Raw genomic sequence first — 26,689 nt, 5'->3', positions numbered from 1 at the left:
AGCCTCCCTTCATTCCATCCATACTTCCTTCATCTCTTTCCTCCTTCCTCTCTCCCATCCTTCCTTCCTCCTTTCTTCCTCCCTCCATCTCTTCTTCCCTTCCTCCTTCCTTCCTCCCTCCCTCCCGTCCTCTCTTCCTTCCTTTCTCCTTTCTCCCTCTTTTCCCCCTTTCTTCCTCCTTCCTCCCTCCTTCCTTCCTTCAATCCATCGTTCCCACCCTCCACCTCTCCCTCCTTTCTTCCTTCCTTCCTTCCTTCCATCCATCCTTCCCTCCTTCCTTCCTCCCTTCCTGCCTCTCTCCTTCCCTTCCTTCCATTATCTTTCCCTCCTTCCTTCCCTCTTTCTTCCTTTCTCTCTTCCTTCCTCCTTCCTCCCTCCCTTTCTCCTTTCTTCCTCCCTCCCCTCGTCTCTTCCTTCCTTCCTTCCTTCCTTCCTACTTCACTCCTTCTTTCCTCCTCCCTTTCTTCCTCCCTCCCTTCCTCCTGCCTTTCCTCCTTCCTTTCTCCCTCCATCCTTCTTTCCTTCCTCCTTCCTTTCTTTTCTCCCTCCCTACCTCCTTCCTTTCTCCCTTCTTCCTTCTCTCCTTTCCTCCCATCTTCCCCTTCCTCCCTTCCTTTCCTACTTCCTTCCCTCCCTCCTTCCTTTCCTCCCTCCTTCCCTCCTCCTTCCTTTTCTCCTTTCTTTTTTCTTCTTTCTTTCCTCCCTTTCTTCTTTTTCTTCCTTCCTTCCTTCTTTCTTTTTTCTTTCGTCTTTCTTTCTTTTTCTTTTTCTTTCGTCTCTTTCTTTCTCTCTTCCTTCTCTCTTCTTTCTTTCTCTCTCTGTCTCTTCTTTCTCTCTTCCTTTTCTCTTCTTTCTTTCTTTCTTTCTTTTTCTTTCTTTCTTCTTTCTTCCTACTTCCTTCCTTCTTTCTTTCTTTTTTCTTTCTCTCTTTTTCTTTCTTTCTTCTTTCTTTCTTTCTTTCTTTCTTTCTTTCTTTCTTTCTTTCTTTCTTTTTTCTTTTCTTTTCTTTTCTTTTCTTTTCTTTTCTTTTCTTTTCTTTTCTTTTCTTTTCTTTTCTTTTCTTTTCTTTTCTTTCTTTCCAGGATGCTTGAAGGTGCTATATGTATGTTCTATGTGCTCAGGACTCAGGGGACCTATGGGATGTAGGGGAACAGCTGTGTGTAAGGCAAAGTTCCTTACTCCCTGCTATATTATTGTTCTAACTCCAGTCTGCCTTTTTCTTAGTCCAACCCCAATCATTCATATTCTCAGTTCTTCAATAAAAGGATACACATCAACATCTATTGCTGTTTATTCTCTTGATTTCTTTCTCTATATACCACAGATGAGTGAGATCATTTAACATTTGTTCTTGTTCCACTGATTTATTTCACTTACTGTGTGTGATAACCTCTGTTCAAGTTACAGCACTCCACAAGGTCTCATCTTCCTATAGCTGCCTAATATATATTGTGTGTTTCTAGCATAACTTTATTTATATATAGTTGGACACTTGGAATTGTTTCTGTGTCTTGGTTATTGTAATAGCACTACAATGAATATATATATATATATATATATACACACACATATGTATCTAGATAGATAAATAAATAGATAGATAGTTAGATAGATAGACAGACAGATCTTTTGAATTAGTGATTTTGTTTTCTTGGAAGCAATGTCATGGAATGGAATTGCTATGTCCTATGGAAACTCTATTCTTACATTTCTGTGATATCTCCATACTGTTTTCCATAAAGGTTGAACCAGACAACATTCCTACCAACAATGAATGAGCATTCCTTTTTCACCATATCCTCATTAACAATGGTTATTTAAAGTATAATTTTATATACACTTTAACACTGATATGAGATGTTGATGACTTACTACTGTTTTGATGCATATTTTCTGATAGCAAATGATGGTGAACATTTTCATATATTTAGTGGCTGTCCATATTTTCTTTGGAGAAATGACTGTTCATCTCTCACCAATTTGGACTGGTTATTGGATGTTTGTTGTTGTTGAGATTTGTGTGTGTTTTATATATCATAGATATTACCCTTTTATTGGATTTTCTCTCATCCAATAGTGTGTTTTTAATTTAATTCCGTTTTCACATATATATATATTTTTTTTTGTTTGTTTGTTTGTTTCATTTTGTTTTTGAGCTACACCCAGCGAATGGTTCTGCATTCAAGATCACTCCTACTGGTCTCCAGGGACCATATGGGATATTGGGATCAAACCTAGATTGGCCACATGTGCAGAAACTTTTTTAATTTGACCTTAAGATTTTTATTTTTGGGGGGTTGAGGGGGTCACATCCAGAGGTGCTCAATGGTTACTCCTGACTTTGTACTCAGAAGTCACTCCTGACTGGCTAGGGGCACCATATGGGGTTCCGAGATTTGAACCACTGTCATCCTGGGTTGGCTGCATACTAGCCAAATAAATGCCCTACTACTGTGCTATCTCTCGGGCCCCTTGAGATTTCATTTTTTACTTTTTTACATTTTTTCCACATTGCACGTGCTTTACCTTACAATATAAAATAAAATTTGAGAATGTATCTTTCTCTCTGATCATAATGAATGGCATCTAAACAAGGAATAAACTGGATTGTGCCTCTAAAGAACCCGTGCTGATCTTAAAGTGATTTTGGTCACATGTGAAACCTACTAACTGTTGGTTACCTAATGTCAGAATCTTTAAATGGGCTGTGTTTTCCTTTACCTTTTTAAAAAAAATCTACAGATTAACCTATCTTGTTAAAAGTATACTTTCTTTGTTTACAGACCTGAGAGCATGTGTTTTATCTCTTTTCAGGTTGCTTGTGGCTATGCACATACCTTAGTGTTGACAGATGATGGCCAAGTGTATGCTTGGGGTGCAAATTCATATGGCCAGTTAGGCACTGGCAATAAAAGTAACCAGTCTTATCCTACTCCTGTTGTTGTGGAAAAGGACAGGTAATATGTACATTTTTACATTTCCTCCGGTGATTAAACTTAAACATAATAAAGAATTGTGAGAAATTTATAGTCTTATTAGAATATTTGTGAATCATTCCTTTTTAAAGTTAATGTTTGGAGTTTAGTTAATTTTTAAAATTTTTCACTTGCTGAGATTTCATCTGTACTTTCAAAACTACTCTAGCACTATTGACTAGGTTCAGGGCAACATATGAGATGACAGGAATTGAACTCAGGTCAGCTACTTACAAGACAAAAGTCCTGTCCACTGTACTATCACTCCAGCCCCTAATATCTTTTTTTTTTTTTTTTTTTTTTTGGTTTTTGGGCCACACCCGGTGACGCTCAGGGGTTACTCCTGGTTATGCGCTCAGAAGTCGCTCCTGGCTTGGGGGACCATATGGGACGCCGGGGGATCGAACCGCGGTCCGTCTCCTAGGCTAGCGCAGGTAAGGCAGGCACCTTACCTCGAGCGCCACCGCCCGGCCCCATATCTTTTTTTTTTAACCAGTGTTATAATCATTGCAGAAACTAATACTGCTATTTCATTTTTATTCTACATTTTACTTTATTTTGGTTTTTGGGTCACACCCAGCAGTGCTCAGGGATTACTCCTGGCTTCATGCTCAGAAATCGCTCCTGGCAGGCTCAGGAGACCATATAGGATGCCAGGATTCAAACCAATGACCTTCTGCATGAAAGGCAAATGCCTTACCTCCATGCCCTCTCTCCGGCCCCTATTCTACATTTTAATTTGGGCTATATTTAACAATAAGGAGACAGATAAATAGAGATAATCTTACATTTGTATGCAATTCTTCTATATTTTTATGCTAGAATACTTAGCAGTGAAAGTGAAGATCTGGTTTGTCATTTTCTCAATCCTTGTTTTTCACTTGAGTGTTGTCTTATTAAATTTATGCTAAATAGGCTTAGATATTATTTTTATTTTACTTTATTATTTTCAAAATCTTAGAAAAAGACCCTAGACCTCTTAAGAATTGGGAGGGGAGGACAGACATTGGGGTCAGGAGGTGCACATTGGACATTTCCTCATTTCTTCTGGAGGTAATTGAGTGCTACTTAGTGAGAAGAGAACACTCTTAAGACTTAGGATAGTCACGAAATGCCTCAATATAGCAAAACTTTGAAAACATTTTGATGTGTATATGTTAAAAATTTTAAATAGCTAAAAATTTTTTTAAGTAACTACACATTTATATACTTAGTGTGGTCCATGTAAAACACTTGGAGAAATATTTTCAATGAGATATTCCTATTTTCATCAGTTTTCTATTCTTGAATTTTTCATGATAATTTCTGAGGTTGCAGGCCCTGGATTAATAGAATATTGTAAAGGAGAAAATTTTTAGTCTGCTAGGGCTGGTTTGTACCTCACACCCTTTTCAATGACAGAAACTTTGCAGATTTATAATGACTGATCCTTCAGGAATTTACTTCTACCTCTTGTGTCCTTTCACAGGAAAATGTGACTAATGAAACAACAGAATTGAATTAGGGTGGGGTGGATCTTCAGGTTCTAGTTTACCTCTTTAAGAAGTGAATTAAAAAAATAGACCCATATTTCTTTGCTGAAGCAGCCATTTAAGGAGAATCTTTTACAGTGTTTCCCAGAGAGATCTATTATTGATGGAGAATTCTTAGTCAGCAACTTAGTTTCATATTAAAGTATTTCTATCATAAAACTGATTTTCTTTTTTCTAGCCCAACTATTCCCAATCTTTCTAAAGTTTCATACTTTGATCTAATCAGCATCTGTGTCTTTGTACTTTAAGTTCCATAAAAGCATACTTCAAGTTCAATTGATTTGAAACTGACCTTACCTTGAATTTTTGCAAATTTTATGATTTATTGAGGTAGTTGGTAATATACTATTCTTATACAAAACCAATTTGAGAATTTCTGTTCTGTATATATTTTATTTTTAAGTACTATTTTTTTCTCTATTATATACTCTCCCATGTTAATCTTTCCCTCTTGATGGTTTTCTATTTTACTTTCTGTTACTTTCTTTTCTTTTTTTTTTCTTTTTTTTTTTTTTTTTTGAGCCACATATGCTTAGGAGTTTATTCCTGGCTCAATGCTTAGGAATCACTCCTGGCATTCTCAGAGAATCATATGGAGTGCTGGAGATTGAACTCTGGACAGCTACATGCAAGGCAATCTCCCTACCCACTGTACTATCTCTCCAACACCCTCACTTTTTTTTTTATTACTAAGTAATTGTTGAGCTTTGCAGTTGTGGATCATCTTGTTGAGATGACACAAACCTTTTCATCAAGAATATGCAGGATAGCACAGTGGGTAGGGTGTTTTCCTTGCACATAGCCAACATGGGTATGATCCCTAGCATACCATATTGCCTTGTGAACCTGCCATGACTAACTTCTGATTGCAGACCAGGAGTAACTCCTGAGAGCTGCAGGGTGTGGCCCAAAAACCAAAGGAAAAAAGAATATGTATGAGACTGTTTCATTAAGAATAGTTACAAAATGTGGGGCCGGAGCAGTGGTGCAGTGGTAGGGCGTTTGTCTTACACACGTCTGACTTAAGGGGGACTGCAGTTCGATCCCCTGACGTCCTATATGGCTCCCCCAAGCCAGGAGCAATTTCTGAGAGCAGAGCCAGGAGTAACCTCTGAGTATCACCAGGTGTGGCACAACCACCACCACCCCCCAAAAAAAAGAATAGTTATAAAATGTAAAATATGCCAGACTTCCTGACAGTAAATTTTAGTTCAGTTTATGAGAAGTGCTCTGTTTTTCAGGGAAACTTCACAAGGCTCTACTCAGGGGACCCAACTTGTACACACAGGTTCTATACCTTCACACTTTTGCTCTGTCCACCCACCCCTTTGCTAGGCAGCAGTGTTCCTGAAAAGACTGCTCCCTTCTTATGAAGGTGAATAATAAATCTTTTAGGAGTAAATGTAAGAATTAAATTTTCTGACAGTAGTTAGTTTAGCTTTGAGGGACATTATTGTAGTTCAGTTATATTTCTCCTCTGGGAGAAGGAGACTCATTTTAATTAAATATCAAAAATTGTTCAAAGAAATCAAAAAAACCCTTGTCTAGCAAGTTATGGATGTTCATACATTTGATTGTAAGAATACTAAGTAATCTTTATCTAAACATTGTTGAACTATTTCAACTTCCCTTTCCCTTTCCTGCAGAGAAATACCAGATATATATATATATTTTTTTTTTAACCAAAAGTGATTAAACTATATAAGGCCATTTTATTAACTGCTTAGATATCTGTATTTTGAGCAGCCACCCTCCATGACACCAGCCCTGCAATCTCACCCTTGCTCCAACTAGCACACTGTTCTTTTTTAGATTCATAGTCTTGGCACCATTTTTGCCTACTCTCCTTCTTCTGCATTGGTAGAAAAGGTCACTGATTCTTTCTTGGTCACATGAGATGCACATCCATTAGCTCCAAATCACCTTCCAGTGTTTTATTTCTCTCTTTCAGTCTATCTTGTGCACTGCTGTGAAATTAGTCTTTATCAGGATGCCATTTTCATTAGCTCATGGCCCTGTGTATGAGCTGTTTTCCATTTACCTCTCACATCAGATCAAGTCTAAAATCATCAACCTTGGAATTAGGACTGACACCACTGTTCCTAGTAAATCTTATTACTCTATTCCTCAAGTTTCATACTTGTACCAGTTATGTGTTAATATTGTACCTTCTTCCATATGACAGTTTCCACCCTCTGCCCACATATTTGTGTTAGCATTTCTTTCTGCCAGTACTTGGTTTTCATACTACTTTGATAAATTCTGAACTAATGTGGCCCCTGTGTACTCCCTGTGAAGTTCTTTGATTTTTCCTTTTTTCTAGAGATATTATAATTGATGCCATATCAACAATTTGAAAATTATTTACCTTTCACAGTTATGTAACTTTTCAGCTAAATTTTGAGTTCTAACTTCATACTTCCCTAAGCTGCTGTTAAGCACACAGAGGAAACCATTTTTGAATATACAATATTTGAAATAATGTAAGATAATTTTAAATATCATCTTTTAAAAAGAAAAATTATAAAAAATTAATTATAAAATTTATAATTAGCAGCCTATATAGTCATCTACATCCCCAGTCCATTACCTGGCTAATACACCAGTTCAAGTTCATAGTAGATGAACTTTTCTTTGAATATATATATATCTTCTATTTCTTTATCCTCTACACAATGTTCTTTTGTTTGTTGAGAATTTACTGAGAAGCCAAATAGTATTAAGTATTTTCTCCTTGTGACAAGATTCTTTTGTAAAGTTCTGTATACAAAATATGAGCCAATTAACTGACATACTCATCTGAATTTATTGTTATATATTTTTAATATCTACATAAAGGAGACTTTATCATTTAAAATGTTAATAGTAGGGGCCAGAGTAGTGGCAAAGTGGTGGGGTGTTTGCCTTGCATGCACTAACCTAGGGCAGACCATGGTTCGATCCCCCAGCCATATGTTGTGTTATGTGTTATGGTTAGTATTGGTCCTCCAAACCAGGAGAGATTTCTGAGAGCATAGCCAGGAGTTTCTGAGTGTCACCCTCAAATTTCATACTTGTTCCAGCTATGTGTTAATATTGTTAATATGTATTAATTTTGGGGTGTCGCCCAAAAAGCAAAAAAATGTTAATAGTAGAACTAATAACTTTAATAAATCACTAATACATTACCATTTTGTACACCAAACACTTGGCCTGTTACTAATTATTTTATCACTTAATTCTCATTAAAACTCTCTCATATAAGCCTTGTAATGTCCTGAAAGTTGATTCTGAGAGGCTAAGGCACATTACCAGTGTCCCACAGCTGTGTAGGACTAGTGTTCAGGTGCAGGCTTAAGCTTTAGGTGCTTTCCTATGGGAAGCATAATTACTTTTCTAGAATTCAAGGTTTGTTTTCAAGAGCTACAAGCTCTCCTTTAATAAAGCTGCCCAGCTAATCAGTGAAACTACTTGGGCTGCACATGATGTGTTAACTTTCTGGTTTTCGGGTCACACCTGGCAGCCCTCAGGAGTTTTACTTCTGGCTCTACACTCAGAAGTCGCTCAGGGCAGGCTCGGGGGACCTTATAGGATGCCAGGATTCAAATCAGGGTCCGTTCTTTGTTGGCTCATGCAAGGCAAAATTGCCTTACCGCTGTGCTATCACTCCGGCCTCTGAGGTGTTAACTTTTAAAGGAAGCCATCATTCATTCTCCAGGTTTTATGATGACCACCTCATGTCCTTGTTTTGGAATTAACTACTTTTAAATGAGCATTGAAGGAATATATCCATTTTTCACTTGCTAGCTTTGTGCCATGGGGTCTTGTCCAATCCTCAGTTTTTCTGTGTTGTTGTGTCCTAAGTAGTCAATATAGTTATCTACAAATTGTACTTAGTAAAATCTGTGAAATGACTTTGATATTGAAGTCGAGCTTGTCAGGCTCTTGTAATCTGGCTGATTGGTTCAAATTTTATACTCCCAAATAGAATAGGACCAGGCTGGAATGGTCAAATTACAGAAGGATTTTATCTATGTTTGGATTTTTTCTTGTGGGAAGTCACTGAAGGTTTGAAAGTACTGATGAAGATGATATTTCCATAGGACTATTTAACTTGCTAACATTCTGTGAGTTGAGTCAGAGGAGAGGTAGTATAAGGTATACCTTGGTGATATAAGATATACCTATGTGGCTTTTACATTTTTTCCTTTATAATGATATATTCCTGATCTGGTAAGGCAGATGGTCAGTAAGTAGTGGTTGAGAGTAGTGAGAAAGGATAAGTCAAAGATGACTCTGAAGTTCTAACCTAAGTCACTAAGGAGGCTGGTCCATTGCCTGTTGAGAAAAAAGTAAGAAAGTAACTTTATTTGGGATAAAATAGTTTACCATCTTTGAATCTGTTTGGAAGCTTTTGATAGAGAAAGGTAATTATTTGTAAATCAACAACAAATTTTCTAGTAAAAAGTTTTGTGACAACTTCCTGCTTGGTAATCATGAATTTACTTCTCTAATATAACTCATGAAGATCCTAGGAAATGCTCTGTTGAGCTTCAGATGCAATTGCCTGGTTGGTGAGAACTTGTGAACTTACTTTTTTCAGGGAGAATTGTGCTGACTCTTAGCAGCGTCATTTAACCCTGTAAGTGGTGAAATTGTGAAAATATTTGTCAACTTTGAGTCAGATCAGTCCAAGTCTTTATTATCTACTTCAGTGGGAATTTTTTAAATAACTTTTGGAGAGTATTGAATTATTCTTTAGTTTCAAACAGACTGAAACAAACTACTCTTCCTTTGTTGTAAGCCTCCTTGAAATATAGCTTATGTAAATTATTGTTGGAGGCCCCTACCTTTAGGATTTAGGTTTATAAATCAGGCTTACGTAAACTAACTAAAGGAAGGGGAAATCAATCCTTTCATCTATTTTGTCTATTTCATATTTTGTGAATTTAGGATTATAGAAATTGCAGCCTGCCACTCTACCCATACCTCTGCTGCCAAGACCCAGGGTGGGCACGTGTACATGTGGGGCCAGTGCCGGGGCCAGTCCGTGATCCTGCCTCACCTCACCCACTTCTCCTGCACAGATGATGTGTTTGCTTGCTTTGCCACACCTGGTGTCACTTGGCGCCTCCTCTCCGTGGGTGAGTTGGCCACTGGGGTTATAGCCTGTAAGCTGGGCCATTAGCGCTGGTGTTTTTATCTTAGTAAGGGTTTGATAAGCACACTATTTTATATTCTCTCTCTCTCTCTTTCTCTCAACCCACCCCCTCGCTAAGTGAAGTTAAATTTTTAATTTAAATTTTAATGTGGGCCCCCCCAGCAGTATCTGGAACCTGGGGGGCCACTTCAGGTTATAATAGGCCTAACTTTGTGGGCTTGAGGTTCAATGCAAGGGCCCAACAAGTGATTCTTTTTGGGCCATCAGGGCTACACCTATTGGTATGGGGAGGCCAGAGTGCTTGCAATACAAGAGATCTAACTTGGGCTTTGTGCACGCCAGACATGCACTCCAGCTCTTTGAGCTATCACCCTGAACCTAATTTGATTAAATTTTTAAAAGTATCAGAAATCAACACCACACACTAAAATATCATATAACCACTTACTGATTTAAATAAGAAAATTATATCTTCTATATTTAGCTAGTATATTTGCTCACACATTAAAAATTCATTTATTGGGGCTAGAGAGATAGCACAGCGGTGTTTGCCTTGCAAGCAGCCGATCCAGGACCTAACGTGGTTGGTTCAAATCCCGGTGTCCCTTATGGTCCCCCGTGCCTGCCAGGAGCTATTTCTGAGCAGATAGCCAGGAGTAACCCCTGAGCATTGCCAGGTGTGGCCCAAAACCCAAAAACCAAAAAAAAAAAAAATAATAATAATAATAATTCATTTATTAAGATGGCTTTTTTTAAGTTTATTTATTTTTTTTTTGCCAAATTTACAAGCAGAAGTGTGTGAGGTTCATAGGAGGTTCATAGGAGATGAACATTCATATTTAGAGGAGTTTAAAAACATTTTGTCAGTTATTTTGGGGAGCTGGTATTTTTAAGGGTATCAACAGAGTACTACCATATTCTAGCCTGCATTTTTTTTATTTTTTTAGTTAACTCTAGAAATGTGGGTCTTACTTTCTTAGAACCTGATGACCACCTTACAGTGGCTGAATCCCTGAAGAGAGAATTTGACAACCCCAATACTGCAGACCTCAAATTTCTGGTGGATGGAAAGTATATTTATGCACATAAAGTTCTTCTCAAAATTAGGTAAGGAATCATATGTCTTGGGAATTGAAATAAAGCACTATTGGGGTTGGAGCAATAGCCCAAAATTAAGGCTCTTACCCTCATGCAAATGACTCGGGTTTGATCCCCAGCATTCCAAAATATATTGGTCATTTTACTGATGTGTGCCTGGCTTGATAAGGCAGATGATTAGTAAATAATGGAGAATAGTGGAGAATTATTGGAGAAGAGCCAGATGAAGTTTCTGTGGTCTCTCAGCACCCACTCTACCTGAATCTTTTCTTTTCTTTTTCATTTTTTAAATAACAATATTTAAACACCTTGATTACAAACATGATTGTAGTTGGGTTTCATTTATAAAAAGAACACCCCATTCACCAGTGCAACATTATCACCACAATGCCCCCTATCCTCCCTCCACCCCCGCCTGTATTCAAGACAGGAATTCTACTTCTATCACTCATTAACATTATCGTGGTAGTTATTAGTGCAGTTATTTCTTAAACTGCATTTACCACTTTGTGGTAAGCTTCATATCATGAGCTTGTCCTTCTGGTGCTCATCTCTGGGCATTATTACAATAATGTCTTTTATTTTTCTTAAAACTCATAGATGAATGAGACTATTCTGTGTGTCTCTCCCTCTGATTTATTTCACTTAATAGTTACCATGAGCATCCATGTATAGGAAAATTTCATGACTTCATCTCTTGATGGCTGCATAATATTCCATTGTGTATCTGTACCACAGTTTCTTTAGCCATTCATCTGTTGAAGGGCATCTTGGAGTGGCATAGCTGGATCATACGGGATCTCATTTCCCAGGTTTTTTTTTTTGTTTTTGTTTTTTGTTTTTAGGAATCTCCATATTGTTTTCCATAAAGGCTGGACTAACTGACATTCCCACCAGCAGTGAATGAAAGTTCCTTTCTCCCCACATCCCTGCCAGCACTAATGGTTTCCTATTCAACATAGTGCTGGAAGTTCTTGCCATATTGATCAGGCAAGAAAAAAATAACAAGGGCATCCAGATAGGAAAGGAAGAAGTCAAGCTCTTACTGTTTGCAGACATGATAATATATTTAGAAAATCCTAAAGGCTCTACCAAAAAGCTTCTAGATACAACAATTCATATAGCAAAGTACAGGTACAAAATTAAAATGCAAAAATCAATGGACTTCTTGTACACCAATAGAGAAGACATGGAGATTTAAAAAAAAATCCCATTCACATTAGTGTCACACAAAGTCAAATATGTTTGAGTCAACTTAACTAAAGACATGAAAGACCTATACAAAGAAAACTTCAAAATCATGCTTCAAGAAATAAAAGAGGACACAAGGAAATGGAGACACTTGCCCTGTTCATGGATTGGGAGGATTAACATTATTAAAATGTCAATACTCCTGAAAGCACTATACAGATTTAATGCAGTCCCTCTAAGGATACCCATGACATTCTTCAAAGAAGTGGATCAAACACTCCTGAAATTCATTGGAAACAATAAACACCTATGAATAGTTAGAGTAACCCTTAGGAAAAGTAATATAGGAGGCATCACTTTTCCTAACTTTAAATTGTATTACAAAGCTATAGTCATTAAAACAGTATGGTATTGAAATAAAATTAGTCCTTCAGATCAGTAGAATAGACTTGAGTATTCAGAGAATGTTCTCCAGACATAGAATCAATTAATCTTTTATAAAGGGGCAAGAAATGCAAAATGGAGCAAGGAAATCCTCTTCAACAAGTGGTGTTGGAACAATTGTTCAGCCACTTGCAAAAAAATCAAACTCAGACCTCCATCTAACACCATGCACAAAGGCCAGATGCAAATGGATTAAAGACCTGGATATCAGACTAGAAACCATAAGGTATATAGAACAACATATAGGTAAATCACTCCATGACTAAAGGCATCTTCAAGGAGGAAACAGCTTCCAAACAAGTGGAAGCAGAGATAAACAGATGGGACTATATTAAGCTGAGAAGCTTCTGCATCTCAAAGGAAATAGTGCCTAGGATACAAAACCCACCCACAAAATGAGAGAAACTATTCACCCAATACTCATCAGATAAGGGGCTAATATCTAAGACATACAAGGTACTGACAGAACTTAACAAGAAAAAAACATCTTAGCCCAACAAAGAAGAAGAAATGAGCAGACACTTTCTCAAAGAAGAAATACAAATGACCAATAGATACATGAAAAAGTGCTCCACATAACTAATTATCAGGGCAATGCAAATCAAAACGATGAGATACCAACTCACGCCACACAGATTGGCACATATCACAAAGAACAAGAACAATCTACCTGACTGTGTTGGTATCCACCACTCTAGAAACTTTCTGAATATCCTCCTTTTGGATATTTATGAATACTGCATAAGGACACTCATGGGCCATTAGTGTTTGATTCATCCTCCATCTACTCTCATCTTTCCAGGAGCTGGTGGGGAGACTTCCTGAATATCCCCACCCCTTAATCACATGGTTGCTCCTTTTAGCAGCCCACCCACATTCTTAAGCAGAGTCCAAAAGTCACCTTATTTATATAACCAGAGAATAATTTTGTTATTCCCATCATGTAGGAGAGTGCACACATTAGCAGCTGTGCATCAGAAAAGAGGACAAGGAATATTTATTTCTTATAATCGCCATTATCTTTAGCAGTCCTTAGAGACTTGGCTAGTTGTCTGCTTATTGGGTACTACAAGAGCATGTTCTGTGTTTAGCACACATTGTGGAGTAAATTTCTTGGCCTAGAAACAGAAGTCATCATTGTCACTCTCCTTTATCAGTTAGGAAATACTGAAATTGCATTGCTTGAGAAAAGAGAAGATAAGACTTTTCTCAATCATCAAGGCTGGGAAGAAGATTTTCTTGGAAGAAGACAAATAAAATTTGATGTATAATTTTGAGTGATGAGCTGTATTCATGCAGTGGTTGCTAGCTTTTTTTCATACCTATAGAACAATTGGTAGAAATAGAAATGTGCAGACTGTGCAGATTGCTAAGGCAGAAATAAAAGTCATTATTTTAGATAAACTTATGTAATGATTTTATGATAATAATTATAAATGATATAGATATACCTTGAACTAAGTGAAAATTTATTTCAAAGCCTGGTAGAAAATTTCTGTGGACTTACAAAAGTCCACAACCTGCTACATCTGAGGCACTAGATAAATTTCTATTCCTATGAAATCACTTTCTGAAATCAAGAAACAGAAATCCTACCACCCATTAACATTCCTTTGAACTCATCTGTGGGGCAGTCACTGTCTTTCTGTTATCAATGTTCATTAGTACTTCTCAGTTTACAAAAATGGAATTATACAAAATGCTTTGTGTCTGACTTCTCTCTCAGTATTATGATTTAGTGTTGCAGGTTCACTGAGTCAGGCAGCACTGAGAAGGGTTTCAAGGTTATTTGATAGGAGGATGGGAGCAAGGAGTCGATGAAGAGTGGGTACTCAAGAGTTGTTAGGGAGCACTGTGGCATTTTGTTCTCAAGTTCATCTCTTACTAAGATCAGTCTGTGCAGCATTTTAAAAATTTTATAATTTTTAATGTTTTTAAATTACTTTAAACATTGCTTACAAGGTTGTTTCTTTTTGTTTTTGTTTTTTGTTTTGGAGCCATACCCGGTGATGCTCAGGGGCTACTCCTGGCTATGCACTCAGAAATTGCTCCAGGCTTGGGGGACCATACGAGATGCTGGGGGATTGAACCCGGTCCATTCTAGGCTAGCGCTGGCAAGGCAGAAACCGTACCCCTTGCACCACCACTCTAGCCCCACAAGCTTGTTTCTAATACAGTTGATTTTTATTATTCATAGTTACCAAGTTTCTCATGATTGAGTTTCTGTCATATGATTGAATTTCATGATTGAGTTTCATGTCCAGCACATTTCCCACCACAAATGTTCCCAGTTTTCTTTCCTGCCCTCCCTCCTGCTTACCTTTGGAAGCAAATATTTTTCTTTTCTCTTTTAGACATTGTGGTTTTCAAAATTATTACTGAAGGAGTATCAGGCATAAGACTTTAACACCCAGTTCTTATCCAGAATGATTGTTTTCAACTATCATTCTCATAGTGGTACCTTCTCTGCCCTTAATTGCACTCCCCAGCTATTTATGGCATGCTTCCTATTGCAGGCTTCTTATCACTGGCCCTCATCTCTATTATCTATGGGTATTATTACCATACTATGATTTTTATATCTCACAAATGAATACAGTTTTGTGCTCAGCATAATACTCTCCATTATCATCCATCTATAAGCAAATTTTAGAACTTCATTTTCCTAATTGCTGCATTATATTCCATCCATTGTGTAGATGTAGTTTCTTTATCTACTCATCTGTTCTCTGGCACTTGGATTATTTCCAGATTCTGGCTATTGTGAATAGTTGTGCATCATTTCTTTGACTTTGTCATTCACAAACTTTCACTAGAATGGAAGGTGGGCAGGGGTCTGTGCTGGAATTAGTGTGCTAGGACTTCTTTAATAATACTGCTAACTGGTAGCTTCAACAGAAGTTTGCTCTCATGGTTCTGGAGACTGCTGAGGTGTTTGGTGTTCTTGGCATGTGACAACATGATGCCAGTGTTCTGATGGCTTCCTTCCCATGTGCACATTGTATACAGTCCCTTTATTTGCAAAGTAAGATAGTTTTCTTTAGGCACCAATGTTAAAGGAGGGAGTGAAAGAGAAAAGAGGAGGAGAGAGAAGACAGAAAGAAGAAAAAGAAAATACACGCAGGCTTCTAAAGAGAGGGAGAGCCCAGTCTCTTTTTCTAAGGACCAGAGTCATAGCTTTGTCAGCTGAGCATAAGTGTCCCATGTGGCCCCAAACCCCATTCTCCATATTGGAATTGGAATAGATCTCACTCCAATGACTTTATTTTAACATGATAACCTCTATGAAGAGACTGTCTCCAAATGCTTTTACATTCTGAGATTACGATTTCCACTTAGAATTTGTAGGAGGTGTGGCTAGATACCATTTAATCCCATAATGAGGAGGAGTGAAAAAATATTACACAAGGAGCCAGAAAGATAGTACAGGGGTTAAGGCATTTTCTTTGGCCTCAGTTCAGTCACCAAGCACTGCATATAATTTGCTCAGTATGACCATGGATCACCCCTGAGCACAGAACCAAGAATTACCCCTGAGCACCACTGGTGTGACTAATCCCTTCAAAACAAAAATTTGACTCAGGAATTTGAAAAAATATGCCCATCACATTTCTCTACTTTCTGTTGAGTGGAGGTAGTGTGGGATGGATGCCTGGGGGGAGGGGGGTAGGGGAAGGTCAGAGTGTCCCAAGGCAACTAAACCACTGGATCTGGCATGCAGGAACTCTTGTCAGAGAAATTAATCCCACTGACTAAAAGCAGAAGTGAGGAACCAGGTAAGGGCATCCTGGGGAGAATCCAGAACAGTGGCCCATTGTACTTTTACCATTGTTTGTTTTTTTTCTTCCCTTTTACACTGTATAAGAGAGACTTGGTGCTTTTTTCAGGAGCTAAGACCTGACTTACTTTTTCTCTTTCTTCAGATGTGAGCATTTTCGTTCCTCTTTGGAAGACATTGAGGATGATATTGTAGAAATGAGTGAATTTTCATATCCTGTTTACCGAGCCTTCCTAGAATACCTGTACACAGACAACATCAGTCTTTCTCCTGAGGAGGCAGTAGGTAATGACCACCAGAAAGTGTAAAGCAGAATGCTGGGTGCATGGAATAGTGGTTTCTGAGGAACCTAAATGAAGTCACTGTGCCAATCATCCCCATGGTTTCCATTTGTGTGTTGAACCCAAACTCATTTCCCTTGTTACCTTTTAATACAAAGATTAGATAGAATAAGAAGGATGAAGTGTCAGAGCATTACATCTGTGCTGCAGGAGCTTTTTTTCCTCTACACATATCATCAGTGACTTACAAACTCCCACACTGGCTGCCCTATAGAGGTTTGCTCTGCTGGTCTTCTTAATGATGAATTTCTCTTTTTCCTGGTTTTGGGACAAACCACGAATTCATTCTATTCTGAAGGTAAAGAGGCACTGCTTCTCTTGAAACAATGAAAGAAAACAAACAAACAAAATAAAAATAAAATTGAAACAATGAAAAAACCACTGAGAAGTCTAGGAGGCACAGAATAAAAAGCAGACTGAATTTTAATCTGGAGCATTAACCAGCTGTATAATGATTTCTGTAAAGAAGTAAAGAGTTTAAGCCCTATCCCAGTTTTCAAATGAAACATTCATTTAAATTATTTAATTCCAGTAACACTGCTCCCTGTTAAGCATTAACTTTAGCTCAAATATGATTTTCTGAGGTTCTACAGTTTTTCTTCCTTTTCTCTGACATGGTTTTAGTGTCCAGGCCTGTGCCACAGCTCTCTGTGACTAACTACACAGAGGTGGCCCTGGCTCTGTACAGCTTGTAGTGGATCTCAACCCCAAACACATACATATATGGAGGGTCAGGAAGTGCCTTAAGAGTATTTCCCAGGTATTCACCCTTTAAATTAAAAAGCAACAGCTAAAAAGCAAAAAAAGTGCATTAGGTAGCACGAAGGACAAACCATGCAGATACCCAAGGAAGTGCCTCTGAACCACAAAACAGGAAGTGGAATGTTTGAGGGCAGGAACAGATTTAGCATGCTAAGCAAGAGGATGTTGACAGGGTAATTCAAGTGGAGCCTGCAGAATTGATGATGGTAGAAATTGAGGTCAGAATTGGCGCGAGATTATGCAGAATACACCATGGTGAAGGGTTCAAGTCTTTGTCTTGTGATGCCAGAGATTGAATCCAGGACTCCACTCTCAGAGGACATGAGCTCTGCCACTGAGACACATCCCTAGGGAGTTTATTCTTAGTGTGATAGAAATCTATTGAAGCATAAGGCCAAAGTTGTATTCTTTAGAATTTGCTTTCATTCTAAGAAAAAAAGAATGCTTAAAGAGTTTAAGCAAAGTGACTTCTTTCAGATAGACATATGCAGCATATCCCAGCATATGTTTCCTGCTGATGATCCACAAGTACATTTGTATTACAGATGGTAGGATGGAGAAATGAACAGTGATGAAGGACAGAATCAAATCCTAGGGTCTGTTAAGAAAGGGTTCAGTCTATGTTTTATTCTGTGCCTCACAGACTACTCAGTGTTTTTTGTTTTCATTGTTAGTAGCTTGAACAAAGAGAAACAGTGCCTCTTTACCTGTTAAGAAAGCCCAGTGAGAGCACATGGCTTTCTTGTGGGAAGAGCTGGATTTGATCCCCAGCACTCAGAGAAAGGATGGAGGTAAAAGGGTCTTTGCCAGTTCCTCTTATAGGAAATCATGGACCATAATTGATCAAGGCCACAACCAAACTGAATGCATAGAAAGTGGAAAAAAGGGGACTGGAGTGATAGTACAGGTAGTTAAGTGCTTGTATTGCATGGGACCCATCCAGGTTTGATCAGCAAAACCCCATGTGGTCCCCCAAGCCCATCATGAGTGATCCCTGAATGCAGAGCCAGGAATAAGCCCCGAATTTGGCCCCAATTCAAACAAAAAAGACATTTGTAATTTGTTTTAGCCAAGGTTTTGGAGCGGTGAATTTTTTCAATAAAGTAAGGGAGGGAATAGAGTTGAGGCAACTAGCAGATTCTAGTTGAGGTGATTAGTTTTTAAACATCAGTAATTATATTCAAGTGTAATGTGATGGTGCCCTGGGTTAGGGTGATGAGGAGTGGAGGTGTTATAAGGAGATTGGATACTTGATATATTTTAAAGATGGGTTAGGATACTGTATGTGAGGGTCAGGATGTCTGACTCAGGTATTTGGCCCAAATACCTGGGTTAATGGAAGTATAATTTACAAAAATAACAAAAATGGGGAGCAACATGTTTTGGTAAGTTAAAAAGTATTAAATGCCAAAGGAGTCTGGGCTGCTTACTGGCATTTTCCTTATTAGTATAGCATTTAATTTGCCTGCTCCTAACACTTGTAGGTTCCTGGGCAATCTCAAATGATTTATAAATGTTATTTTAAAAGTTATTTGTCGGGCCCGGAGAGATAGCACAGCGGCGTTTGCCTTGCAAGCAGCCGATCCAGGACCAAAGGTGGTTGGTTCGAATCCCGGTGTCCCACATGGTTCCCCGTGCCTGCCAGGAGCTATTTCTGAGCAGACAGCCAGGAGTAACCCCTGAGCACTGCCGGGTGTGGCCCAAAAACCCAAAAAAAAAAAAGTTATTTGTCAACATGTAAGTATATTCAAGTAAATAGTGATACTGGCATGAGGCTGGAGAGATAGCCCAGTGGTAGGGCATTTGCCTTGCATGTGTCCAACCTGGGAGGGACCCAGTTTGATTCCTGGCATCCCATATGGTCCCCCAGCTTGCCAGGGGGTGATTTCTGAGTGCAGAGCCAGGAGTAACCTCTGAAAGCCACTTGGTGTGGCCCAAAAACCAATCAATTAATAAAATAAAAATTTAAAAATATATTGATACTGGCAATATACTAGAAAAAATGTGATCAATACTCAAGCCTTGTAAAATATTCTTTCACTATGAAGTAAAAAGCCAGGTTTCGGGGCTGGAGAGATTACATGGAGGTAAGGCATTTGCTTTTTCCTGCAGAAGGACAGTGGTTCAAATCCCAGCATCCCATATGGTTCCCCCGAGCCTGCCAGGAGCGATTTCTGAGTGTAGAGCCAGGAGTAACCCCTGATCGCTGCCAAGTGTAACCCTCCCTCCCCCACCCTCAAAAAAAAAGCCAGGTTTGAATTTTCATTGGAATTTAGAACTGTAAGGCTCCTTGAACTCTGTGGTGGCAAACAAGGCTTCAAGTTTGCATCCTGCCTTATTTTCTTGCTCATCATTGCTGCTGAACTTTGTGTTGCCACAGTGTGAGCAACCCCACCTGTGTGTCCTATCTATCCCAACCCAAACCACCTGCTGGGACTCTGACGTTGCTAGTGTGATCTGGAGAAGAAATCCCATGCATGGCCTCAGGAAACCATGGTCTCAGGATACCAAAGTGTGATCCAAGAGTGGGTACTTGGCTGCTCACAACCCTGTAGTGAAAGGGATGCCCAGAGGAGGAACAGAGCTTGCCCTTTTGAATAGGAACTCAGGTCAGACCTTTTCTTAGGGCAGCACATATGAGACTACACAAATGTGAGTGCCCAGTCTTGTCAGGCTGGAGATTGGGAGTGTGGGGGCCCATTGATACCAACTTGGCAATTGAGAGAACTGATGAGTTGAGCCATTCTCAATTCTCAAGACTTCTGAAGTCCCTTGCCTCCAGGGTCTTTAAGGCCTTTCTTTCCTTTATAACTCTGCTAGTTTTTCATGATAGTGAAAGCATGACTATGCTTTCCATTTTTTTTACACACAAAATACCCTTTTCAGGGATATCAGAACTGTTTTTAAATCTGTGTTACCGAATGTGTTGATTAGCCTAAAGAATACTATATACGGGGGCTGGAGAGATAGCATGGAGGTAAGGTGTTTGCCTTTCATGCACAGTGGTTCGAATTTCGGCATCCCATATGATCCCCTGTGCCTGCAGGGGCGATTTCTGAGCATAGAGCTAGGTAGGAGTAACCCCTGAGTGGTGCCGGGTGTGACCCAAAAAACAAAACAAAACAATACTATATACACTTCATCATTGATCATAGGACCTCATCAGTGCTTTCTATTCTATTGCATACAAAATTGTGTCACATACTAAACTTACTAAAAGTTAATGATCTAAATTGCTCTCAGTCCCTTTGGGTCAAAGTTCCTCTGTATGAAAAGTTAGCTTGAAGTGGATGTAATAGTTTTATAATAGCAGGATTCAAATAACCTTTTGATTTTTACAGGTAAGTTCTGAATGCTGTCTTAATGAATGGACCTTTTCAGGGATGTAGGGCTACTAAGCACATATGTGCATGTAGAAAGTACCTCACAGTATTTTTTGAACAAGCCCTGTATCTCACACACCACTCATCGACCAATGATGAGTCATTCCTAGCATTCTTTAATCAAAAATCTGGTTACAAAGATTTAAATAGCAGATCTTATATCCCTGAGAAGGGTATTTTAAATGTCCACTGATATAGCTATTCTTGATAGAAATACTTCATATCATCCATGAAGTAGGATAAGTTAAAATTAATCTTCATACGACTATCACTCTATATTGAATTGAGTGTAGGAGACAGATAATATAATAGGAATCACCAGATTCTACAGATGGTGTCTATAACAGTGGGGGCTGCATATTGCTTAGTGAAATGATTAAAGTGGTACCTATGTATTGAACTATTGGATTTTCACATATTTGGCAATCAGGAAAAATGGTTCAGCAAACAGTACTAACTTAATAAAGAAGAAAAATATAAGCAAGAGTATTCCAAGCAGGGAATTTTGTGGTTAAGAACAACAAATTATGTATAAATGTTGAGTAAGATGAAACTGAATATAAACAGACCTTGATTTAAGCACTGTGGGTAGCCATTAGTGACAATTACATGTATGAGTCATGGAATTCTTCGAAATGGCCTGAGCTGAGAAGGTAGAATGGTAGGTCAGAAAATCTAGGCATCAAATAGGGGCAGCTTACCCCAAGGCAATTTTCCCTAATGAGAAGTAGGATAGAGTGATAGGAGTGTGTCCACAAAGGTTGCTCTTTCTGAAAACAATGGGCATTACTAGAGCATTTGCCAGTGGAAATGACCCAGGGGATGTTGGTAATCCAGGAGCAAGGATAATAGGAAGATTATATCTAATAAAACTATTATAGACATTCTGTTTTTCGGCAGCTATTGTAACTCAGTTCAGCAACATTTCTTTTTTTGAAAAAAAAAACTTTATTTAAATACTGTGGTGACAAGGTTGTTCCTAATACAGTTTTGGTTTTTTTCTTTTTTTTTCCATAGATACAAAGATAGTAATGATGGAGTTTCAGTTATACAATGCACAATACCCTTCACCAGTGTACATTTCCTGCCACCAATGTCCCGTTTCCTGCCCTCCCAACCCTGCCTGCTTTTAGGATACTCCCTCTCTATATCTTTTTTTTTTCCTTTTAGACACTGGTTTGCAATATTGTTACTGAAGTAGTATTATACGTATCACTTTATCTCTTGTCAGCATCAAGTTCTTGCCCACAGGGATCATTTCCAACTAGCATTGTCATAACGGTCTCTTATCTGCTCATATTGCTCGACTCCCCTTCTATTTGTGGCAAGCTTCCTATTATAGGAGGGTACTCTTGGCCCTCGTATCTATTGTCACAGAATATTATTATCATATTTTTTATATTCCACAATTCCCTCTCCATCTGACTCATTTAGCTCAGCATAATACTCTCCATATTCATCCGTGTATAAGCAGATTTCATTATTTCATTTTTTTCCTAACAGCTGCATAGTATTCCATTGTGTAGAGAGGTATCAGTTTCTTTTTTTGTTGTTGTTGTTTTTTGTTTTTTGTTTGTTTGTTTGTTTGTTTTTGGGCCATACCCAGCGGTGCTCAGGGGTTACTCCTGGCTGTCTGCTCAGAAATAGCACCTGGCAGGCACGGGGGACCATATGGGACACCGAGATTCGAACCAACCACCTTTGATTCTGGATCGGCTACTTGCAAGGCAAACGCCGCTATCTCTCGGGGCCCAGGTATCAGTTTCTTTTTTTTTTTTTTTTTTTTGGTATTTGGGCCACACCCGGTGATGCTCAGGAGTTACTCTTGGCTATGTGCTCAGAAGTCGCTCCTGGCTTGGGGGACCATATGGGACACCGGGGGATTGAACCACGGTCCATCCAAGGCTAGTGCAGGCACCTTACCTCTAGCGCCATCGCCCGGCCCCAGGTATCAGTTTCTTAACCACACCTGTTCTCAGGTACTTAGGTTGTTTTCAGAGTCTGACAATGTGTTAGCTACATTCTTAGGAAAAGCCTTACATTTATTGAAAGTCATATTTATTTATTTGTATAACCCTTCACGAAGAATTATATTCAGAATAATGTTTACATCGCTAAAAGGTTAGGTCAGTTTAAATCAGGATGTTTACTATCACTACCTCTAATGAACATTTCTTTCTACTAGGATTATTGGATTTGGCTACATTTTATAGAGAAAATCGTTTGAAAAAGCTCTGCCAACAAACCATCAAGCAAGGAATCTGTGAGGAGAATGCCATTGCTCTGCTCTCAGCTGCAGTGAAATATGATGCTCAGGTAAAAAAAAGGAGGGGGGCTTCTTCTACCAAGCTGATTTTCTGGGGGAAAGTTAGGTATCTACTTCAGACCTGAAATGAAAGTTGTAACCTCTAGGTAAAGATGTGTGTGTGTGTGTGTGTGTGATCTATATATACATATTACATGTATATGTATATTATACATGTATATAATGTGTATATTACATATAACTTATGTAGTATATAATGTAAATATAATCAAGTATGTTTGGATTTAACTTTTGGGCCATTCATAGCATTGATCAGTACTTATTCCTGACTCTGTGCTCAGGAATCACTCTTGGAGGTGGTTGGAGGACTATGTGAAGTTTTAGGGATGAACAAGGATTTGTGTGTGCAAGACAGTGCCTTACCCACTGTACTATATCTCCAGCAGCTAGGCAAAACTTTAAAACAAGCAAAGTAAAGTGCTATAAAAAATGTAAGTGAGGGGCTGGAGCTATAGCGCAGAGGTACGGTGTTTGCCTTGCACACAGCTGACCCAGGCATGACAGACCTTGGTTTCGTCCCCCAAGCCAGGAGTGATTTCTGAGCACATAGCCAGGAGTAACCCCTGAGCATCACCAGGTGTGACCCAAAAACAAATCAAAAATGTAAGTGAATATTTTCTTCAAATATTAGGGTAGACCTCAAATCCAAATCCATAGAAAATAATATTCTGATAGCAAAAAAGATAAAAAAAAATTTATACAAAAAATGCAGCAGAGAAAATTGGAAAGTAATGAGGCATTTTTACCATAGTTATTGTACTAAAAATAAATCTTTTGAAAAAAAGAACCAGAGCCAAATGGATTGGTGAACAAATAAAATATAGTGCAAGCAAAGTATGATTTTTCACCTTTCAAATTATATTTTATATTTATAAAATTGTATTTTAGTTTTTGTTTTTATAGGAAGCTAATATTTTAAGGGATATCTTATATATGGGTACTTGAATTAATCTCACCACAAGTTGATTATATATATATATATATATATATATATATAAATATAATTTAAATTCAGAATTATGGTGTTATCTTAAACAGCTAACGAGAGTGAAAACTGCTATACTTCTGGGGCTCATTCTGGTATCATAATTATTAAAAGCTTTATCATGCAAATTTGTGGGATGTCCCAAGCAGTGCGCAGGGGCTTGGGGTTATTCCCAAAGATTTTTGGCCTGGCTCTACCAGGCCAAAATCTGAGGTTTAATGCTTGGGGTTGGCAATACAGTGCTTCTTTGTTAAATATTGAATTACTGTGAAATAGAAAGTTGTTGATGGTTGAGTTTCAGTCATACAATGTTCCAACACCCATCCCTTCACCAGTGTTCATTTTTTGCCATCAGTGTCCCCAGTTTCCTTTCTGGGCTCACCTCCTCTCCTGCTAAACACCCTGCCTGTCTCTATGGCAGACACTTTTCTTCCCTGTTTCTCCATCTTTTTTCCTTTAGGCACTGTGGTTTGCTATATTGTTACTGAAAGCGTATCATGCATATCACGTTAGGAAGCTTGCAGGGGAATCCTGGGGGCTAGCAGGGCCACAAGAGAAATGCTTGGGGACATGGAGTGCAAGGAACTTAACCTAGGACCTCTAAATGCAGAGCATGTGCTCCAGCCCTTTGAGCTATTCCCTTGGCTCTGAAGATGCATTTTAAAAAAATTATAGGCATTTCTCTTAGGAAACCATGTTTTCTGCAACAATTTATTTTTACAGGTAGGAAAATTCAACATGAACAATAGATCATTTTAAACTACAGGTCAACATAGTGTAATTATATGTATAAGCAAGAAATATTACTAATTATAAAACTATGATCTAGCTTTTACTTTTTATAAGTAAAAATAGCTTAATTTAAAAAAAGACTAACCTTCATTACATTTAAAATAATTTAAATGCATTTAAACTATTAAATGAACAAAATACTTAGAAAAAGGCAGAAAGAGAAATAAATATTGTGGTTTTATTTCTGTATTTTAACAGAAAAAAAAAAGACAGGCTTTTATTTCCGTGTTTTGTTTTTCCTAAACTATCTACAGTGACCATGTATTGTTTTGCTATAAAGGAAAGAAAAGCTGTCCTAAGAGCTAAATCTTTAGGAAACAGGCTATACTTCTTAGAGTCAGTTTCCTCTTGATGTAAGGATATCCTCTCCTTTGGTTAAAAAACAGGGACCTTCCAGTGGTAGCAGGAAAAAAAAAAGTTACAGCTTCTCTTCAGCTTATATAAATAATATGTCTATTAAAGAAAATTTGGAAACAACAGAAAGCATAAGAAAGGAAATGACTCATCATCCTGAGAACATTAACATTTCCATATAGTTCCTTCTTTTTCTCCATTACATTATGTATGTAACTTTGAATATTCTACTTTTCTGCTTAACAGTAAAATTAAAACCGCAGGAAAACAACCTGATCAACCTGGACACACATTAAAAAGTTTAGTGAAGTGAATGTTTGTTTTTCATCAAAGGAATTTGACACCAGGCATATAGAGTATGCTGAAAGCTTCATGACAACCAAAATCTGCCTTTGGGAGAATTGTCTTGATGATAGTATTAGGTACAGGTGGGTTACCCCATATGATACAGTGGGCCACAGTGTTTCCATCTGTATATAGGCTATATAGCTGACTTTTCCACATTCCCTATTGATATGAATTATTTGTATTTTACCTTCCTTCAATTCCTTGAGGAATTTTTTTCATTCACAGTTAAATCCCTGGTTTCAGGGATAATGCCATACAGTAGGTACTCATTAAAATATTTAATGACAGAACTGGAGAGATAGTACAAGGGGTAAGATATTGGCTTTACACAGAGCCAATCCCCATTTGATCCCCAGAACCACATATGGGTTCCCTGAGCACTACCAGGAGTAAACCTTGACTACCACAAGGTATAGCTCTCCACCCCAAATGTTTAAGGAACCCCTTTACATCAGGGTATATCAGAGCGAATATTATAAGAAAAATAATTGGCATAGTTTTAACCTAATATAATAAAATATAACACAGCCTACATTTTACGTAGACATATTACAGTGCTTTGCGTGTACCCATAGAAAACTAAATTAACAAAAACTGAGGAAATTTTTGGAAATTGTACAATAAAATTATTTCTCACCTAGACTACCACTTAAATGCATAATCAGCAAGAGACAGTGATTACTTGAAGTATAGATTATATAGTGCTTAGTTCTCAAAGAACCTAACAAGACATATGTATTAGTAGTAGTTCCTTGTAAATGAGGATATTGAAGCTCAGAAAAACTAACACAAACCAGTAAAATACAAAGATTAATGCAATGTGGTATTGAATAAAAATTCTTTCTGTATTGCCCTTAATTGTGAGGTGAAACTAGAGGATACTCCACACCAGCCTGACTTCAATGTAGGATGTGCAGATTCAAGGATCTTTAATACAGAAACCTGATGCCAACAATAGGACTGCGTGAAAAATAAAACTGTATTGGCACTACAGACAATGACATGAATTGAATAAACTAGTTTGCCTGGAGCCTAGAGTTGGTGTTATGCCAGGAAACTTCAGGGGTAGGGATCTCCTTGTATTTAGACCAAGGCTTTTCCTTTCCATGTCCCCCATATTTTGGTGGGCCTATGCAAACAATATTTGCCACTCTAACACCGTTTTTACTGTGCCCTTTTGACTAACCCTTAAAAAAAAACCTCTTAAACTTTTGATGTTAACTTAAACTAATATGTATGT

At 38.1% G+C, this 26,689-nt stretch overlaps 1 protein-coding gene across 1 annotated transcript in view; it reads left to right on the top strand.

Moving 5' to 3' along the window:
- The window catches only part of RCBTB2 (RCC1 and BTB domain containing protein 2), a 56,892-nt gene that overhangs the window by 27,114 nt on the left and 3,089 nt on the right, over nt 1–26,689 (top strand). The window contains exons 8-12 of the mRNA XM_049778790.1: nt 2,815–2,957; nt 9,440–9,630; nt 10,628–10,754; nt 16,304–16,443; nt 22,830–22,960. Of these exons, the coding sequence (XP_049634747.1) occupies nt 2,815–2,957; nt 9,440–9,630; nt 10,628–10,754; nt 16,304–16,443; nt 22,830–22,960 (732 nt within the window). The remainder of the gene's footprint in view (nt 1–2,814; nt 2,958–9,439; nt 9,631–10,627; nt 10,755–16,303; nt 16,444–22,829; nt 22,961–26,689) is intronic.

This window comes from Suncus etruscus, chromosome 8, assembly GCF_024139225.1.
Source record: "Suncus etruscus isolate mSunEtr1 chromosome 8, mSunEtr1.pri.cur, whole genome shotgun sequence".
In the NCBI taxonomy this organism is placed as follows: Eukaryota; Metazoa; Chordata; class Mammalia; order Eulipotyphla; family Soricidae; genus Suncus; species Suncus etruscus.
Note: the sequence above shows the minus strand (reverse complement) of the source record. Positions and strands in the feature narration are given on the sequence as shown.